Consider the following 5,663-nt stretch of genomic DNA (forward strand, 5'->3'; position numbering starts at 1 on the left):
GCACTAGTATACAATTTTTTGCAAAGAAGAATCCCAGTTGACTACAGGAAAAAAAAATCGTTGTTATATAGTACACTATTCACACCTTTTTGACCTTTTTTTGCCCTGAAGTCAACAGGTTTTTTCTCCTACGTGCGATTTTTTTATGAGTATAATAGAAGGTCAAATTTATTCAAACATATTTTCAGATTTTTTTAATGTTCTTTGTAGTTAATTTCTTTTTTTTGCATATAGGGTCTATATGCACCCAGGTACCAAGCTTCCTTATCCGTAGTGTGCATACTTACATTAGCTGTCGAGAAGCTATGGGCAGCGGCGCACGAGCGAGATGTTAGGACACTCGCCTATGCCTGCGTGGGCTGGTAGCTCTACCGACATGGGCTTGGCCCATGTGTCAGCCAGCGGCACCTAGTACTCACAGTGCCTCAAAAAAACAAAAACCCAGTGAGTTATCCGGTGGGATCACGGCTGAAACGGCGGCTCCTTCCCCTACCTCCGGCTCTCCTCCCAATCCCCTCGTTCTTCCTGATGCATCCCCCAATTAGCTACCAAATCCTTGTAATCCAGTGTCATTCAGTGATTAGTAAGGAGGTTGCTAACACGAATGAGAATGGCATTTTCAAGCCTCCTTTCACCAAGGATGCTATTTTACCACATGTACGAACGATCCGGATTGAACCATTCAGACATCACCTTATGCAAATAACATGCATAGCCCCCCTTCCATTAGTTCGCAGAAGAATACAACATGTTCAAAATTGTTGTTTCGATCACATTTCCGCCTTTTCAAGAAATCAAATTGTTTTACCATTCAATTACTTATTTACTCATCTTTTTGACACATTGATATCTTCCTAAGGAGAAGGAATAATTCTGTTCCATGACATGCTCGGCCCACCCAGAATGTCAGGCGAGCTGCCACACAGCAGTTGTTACTCCGAAAGTCATCCACAACTGGCAACAGAAAATGGACTAGACTAATTATAATTAATGGTCACAAATGTCAAATGGAAGTGTTGAACCGCTAATATAACTAATGGCACGCACATCGATCTCATCCAGTTCTCGTAGAACGGATCAAACACAATGAGAAACAAGCATGCTTAGAAAAGTGTACGGATTGCCAAATATGTTAAGCTAGATACTCCAGAGGCAAATATTACGGTACAGAGGGAGTATACAGGTAAACTAAAGCAGTACTCGATATAACAGAACAGGCAACATTTTACACAAGTTAAGCTAGATATAGATGTTGCTGAAACATAGAACAGGTACAATTTTACACAAGTGAAGCTAGACATACAGGTTGCTGAAACATATACATAGATCACATGCCTTCAATAGGTAAATCAGTTGAGGCCTGAGACCGGGCAAAAGTGCAACATCACTACAGCGACATTTGAACCTATTCAAATCGCATCTCAACGGGAGTCCGTCCTTCATATGAATGGACGTGAGCACGATCCAGGTAGATAAAACACAACAACCTCATGCTGCCAAGATTAATTCAGGGACATCTACTTTGGCTGCTGGAAACTGAACCCTGCATAAACCATACAGGACACAATGAGCACATGAAAGTGCAGACTAAAACATGAGAAGGTACGGTCGACAACAACCGGCACTCAAGTCAAACAAATACTGCATACGAAATTGTTCTGGAAGAGTGGGCTAACATACAACTTGATCTCACATTGCAGATACTGGAAAGATAAGCTATTAAATGATACTGGAAAGATAAAGCTATTAAATGATCCAATTCAACTAAATGGTGAAAAACACCTCACATTCTTTATTTGCCTATTTTCCATTTTTCACTAGCTTTGGCCTAATCACATTTTCAGTAAAATATGTCACTTGCTTTGGCCAAATCACATTTTCAATAAATATGTAACGTGGATATCATACAACATTCTAATAAACTTTTTTAATCTCTCAGTTTACCAATAGTTTAATGTCCATTAAGTTTACGTCTTTTTATTTTGATGACTCATGCAGACTACATAAACATCAGCAAATTGTAGTATTAGTTACTTACTGAAAGAACTCCAAGAATCATGTTTGATGCTAATCTGTGCAGAAGTTACTCCATGAATGCCAAGGATTTTCACAATTTGACAAATCCATTCATCCTCCTTGCTACAATGGATTTCAACTTCCTTGAGATGCTTTGACACCAAGAAATATTCCGCTGGGTTGTAGCTTCTACTTGATACAATGTCAAAATCCTGTTGAAAACATATGATTTTACTTAAATGAATCAGCTGTACATGTTAGCTTCAGCGACAAAAGCTATCATATATGAAAAAACATATACCTTGCGAGATGGAAGTTGAAGGGTAAGCTTTTCTAGAATTGGTGTGTGCTGAAGAAAGTGAAGTAGTCCAGTGAAGTTTGCAGTCAAACACCATTCATTGGGCAACAGTGTTTTTAGCTTGCTAAACATAGGGCACCATTTCAAGTCCTTTCTGAAAATCTTAACAATGAAACAGAGAATTAAAAAAAATAAAGTTATAACTTGAGAAGACATGATTCAATAACACTGAGTTGAATAAGATTTCTTGAGTTCTTAATTTCAAGTAATCAATTGCGAGCAGATAGAGAGATGCAGAATACAGATTTTACAAGTCTTTGATTGACTCAAAAAACAAATATATATTGAGCCATACCGTCTAAAGTGTTGCGTAAACTAAAATGTCTTACAAAATTATCTTAATCATGTGCTTCTGTGTAGTACGAGGTCAGAAATATCAACTATCAATATATATGGAAAATGTACTAACACCTTCACAGACTAATTATAGGAGATCTCTGCATAGGAACATGATGACTAAAAATAATGGATTGGTGAAAAACATGCAATTGGAGATTAGGAACAAGTTAAACATGATAGAGGGATGCAAAATGTTGGATGGCAATCAAAACAGGGAGTAAAAGAGCAAACATACCATACAATATTCACTTATCAGCTCTAAATTTGTAGCACCCGCCAACCCTTCGAGAAATACACAACAATTATCTTCGCATAACTCGTTACCACTATCCCCAAGGTAATTATAATGAGCATAATTATCTTCACAATCTTCGCCAATCCTGATAAATGATGTTACCAGCGATGGCAGGCTCTCAAGAAACAGGGCCCAGTCATGAGGGTCAGCTAGTTCAAAGGTAAGAAGACCTGGAGCAGAAAAGCAGCTCCATGGTGTTTGCATGGAATAAAGACTTGAATCTCTGATTTTCAGATGCCGTAAAGATTTGGGGAAGACACCCCAAAGCTTGATAGAACAATCACCTATGTCTAACAGCTCTAGTGCCTGACAGCTGAGAAGATCTAGAGGGCTTCTGTCAAATGCCAGATGATAAAACTCTAGCCTTGTCAAGTGCTTGGAGATTACACTGCTGCTGGATAGATTCAAACGAGAACCATAAACACTCACACTCCAGTCTTTGACTCGAAGCACGTATACTTGGCACGAGACAGCATACTGGACCCACGATTCAACATAACGGCGTGCCTCATCTTCTTGGCCATGGGGATAGGGAAAGATGTCGCATTCATGAAGAGGGGATGTTCTGTCACGGTGCTCAAGCAATGTATTAACAAAATTGTTGAAGGCCTGGACAGTGTCGAACTGAGAAGGATAGAAGCGCAGGGCTGGCACCGACTTCGAGAGGGTGCGCCAGCGGCGAGCGAGCACGGACGTCCTCACGGCGTCACGCGAGGGCAGGAACGACAGCAGAAGCTCGAGCACAGGTTCCGGGAGGTCCTGAAAGCAGTCCTTACCGCCAGCAACGGCCACTTTCTTGGTTTTACCGGCCTTGCCCCTTGCAGCCATTCCGTCGAACAAGTTGCTCGCGCAGCAGCTGCATCGGAGGCGATGGACAGGGTGTGAGTGATATCAGAGACGGCCAGGCGGAAGAGATGAAGAAGAAAATCTCACGTACCTCTAGTCGCCGCACGGAAGAAGGCCGTCGGTTCGTGCGCTCTCAAGAACTCGATGGCCTGTCAGAGGACGAACAGAAGGGAGACCATCTCTGTTGGCGGTTGGAGGGGGAGAGCCAGTCTCTACTGCGCCGCCTAGACCTGAATCCCCAGGCAATCCTCCACTAATGCGTCGAGTCGAGCAACGGAGAGCAGCGGATTCGATCGGAAGACGCACATGAAGAACACACGCGGGTTTCTATCTCAAATTTTTCATTTTTCCAATTTATAGGGCTCATCTCCGTCTCCTTTTAAGATTCCGAAGCGCATTAAATCTTTACATGCAACAATTAAAAAGGAACTCACCAATGCATATAATACTACTACTCATCTACTTCCTTCGTTCCCAAATATAAGTCTTTCTAGAGATTTCAACGAATGACTACATACAAAGCAAAATGAATAAATCTACATTCTAAACTATGTCTACATATATCCGTATGTTGTTATCCATTTGAAATGTCTAAAAAAACTTATATTTAGGAACAGAGGGAATAGTGGCCAAGCATGCATGCACTGCAATTAATCCAAATTAATGCATCAGCTTAGTTTGAGTAGTTTTGTAAAGTACGGGATAAATTCCTCCACTCATCATATATATATATGCCTTGGTTGATGAGATTTCAGATTTGAGCTCTATAAACCGAAAAGGAGGGAGTACCAGTCTACCGAAACACCAATCAACCCTTCTTTTTCGGGTGAAACACCAACAACAACGTGTTTCGATACAGCGGTGAAACGAAAATGGGAGTTTTTAGGTGGGAGTTTGATTTTTCTTTTTAGTCCAAAATCAATGTTGGGTGTGCATAAAAATGTATGACGTATACTACTACAATTTTTATTTGGTATATGTGCATAGAAATCAGGAATCCTGATTAATTCATGCAGTACATCCTCTCAAATTTCTCAAATAAATGTTCATGTAGTTTGAAATACGCAAACAGTTTTATTGAACGATGTATCCTCGTTTTGACATGAAATGTAAACCGCCATGATGGCTTTTCCTCAGAAAAAAAATACACAAACAATTTTATTGGGTATGTGCATACAAATAGTGTGATGATGTATACTACACTTTTTTTTTCTTCCGCAAAAAACCTCAGATAAGTAGCATGAACATTTTTTTTGTTCCCACGACAATTCTGGCAAATGCATGCTTAAAAGAGAAAATTAATTGTCATGAGTATTTTATAAGCCCCCTGCTTCCTGACATAGACCTCTCAAGCTAGTCTCTAGGGTTTCTTTGTGCCTAACACAACGTTTGAAAATGTCCATACAATGTAAAAAAACTGTTCCCCTAAAAAGATGTAAAACAATTGTTCACGAATTTTTTCATAAATGCTTCACGTGTTTCACATGTATTCAAAAAAATAATGCTCCATATGTATTTTTAAAAAAGTTTAACATGTATGCGAAAAAATATCCAAACTTGTATTTGAATAAATATTCACCATGTATTTTAAAAAGTTCATCGTGTATCAAAAAGATATTCAAAGTGTATACGAAAAATGTGTAACATGTATTCGAATAATGTTCAACATTTATTTGAAAAAATATTCATCATGTATTTTTCAAAAAATTCAAGGTGTATTCTGAAAAATGTTTGACATGTATTTGAAAAAGTTCAACGTGTATTTGAAAGCAAATTGACAAGTATTCAAAACAATATTCAAACACGTAT

At 39.2% G+C, this 5,663-nt stretch overlaps 1 protein-coding gene across 1 annotated transcript; it reads right to left on the bottom strand.

The window, feature by feature from the left end:
- Positions 1-1,229: 1,229 nt before the first annotated feature.
- Positions 1,230-4,155, bottom strand: LOC119271035 (putative F-box/FBD/LRR-repeat protein At5g22670). The gene is made up of 5 exons (XM_037553003.1): positions 3,946-4,155; positions 2,949-3,864; positions 2,318-2,476; positions 2,039-2,228; positions 1,230-1,543 (listed from the first exon to the last, which is right to left on the bottom strand). Exons 2-5 carry the CDS (start codon positions 3,834-3,836, stop codon positions 1,518-1,520), a joined length of 1,263 nt encoding a protein of 420 aa, XP_037408900.1. The 5' UTR covers positions 3,837-3,864; positions 3,946-4,155; the 3' UTR covers positions 1,230-1,517.
- Positions 4,156-5,663: the final 1,508 nt, after the last annotated feature.

This window comes from Triticum dicoccoides, chromosome 3A, assembly GCF_002162155.2.
Source record: "Triticum dicoccoides isolate Atlit2015 ecotype Zavitan chromosome 3A, WEW_v2.0, whole genome shotgun sequence".
Lineage (NCBI taxonomy): Eukaryota > Viridiplantae > Streptophyta > Magnoliopsida > Poales > Poaceae > Triticum > Triticum dicoccoides.

Excerpts from the sequence above, each read along its gene's own strand:
- LOC119271035 (XM_037553003.1), bottom strand. The coding sequence starts at position 3,836 with ATGGCTGCAAGGGGCAAGGCCGGTAAAACCAAGAAAGTGGCCGTTGCT. Across the intron at positions 2,229-2,317 it reads TTCAACTTCCATCTCGCAAG|GATTTTGACATTGTATCAAG; the intron begins GTATATGTTTTT and ends TGTTTTCAACAG. Across the intron at positions 1,544-2,038 it reads TGATTCTTGGAGTTCTTTCA|GGTTCAGTTTCCAGCAGCCA; the intron begins GTAAGTAACTAA and ends TGGTTTATGCAG.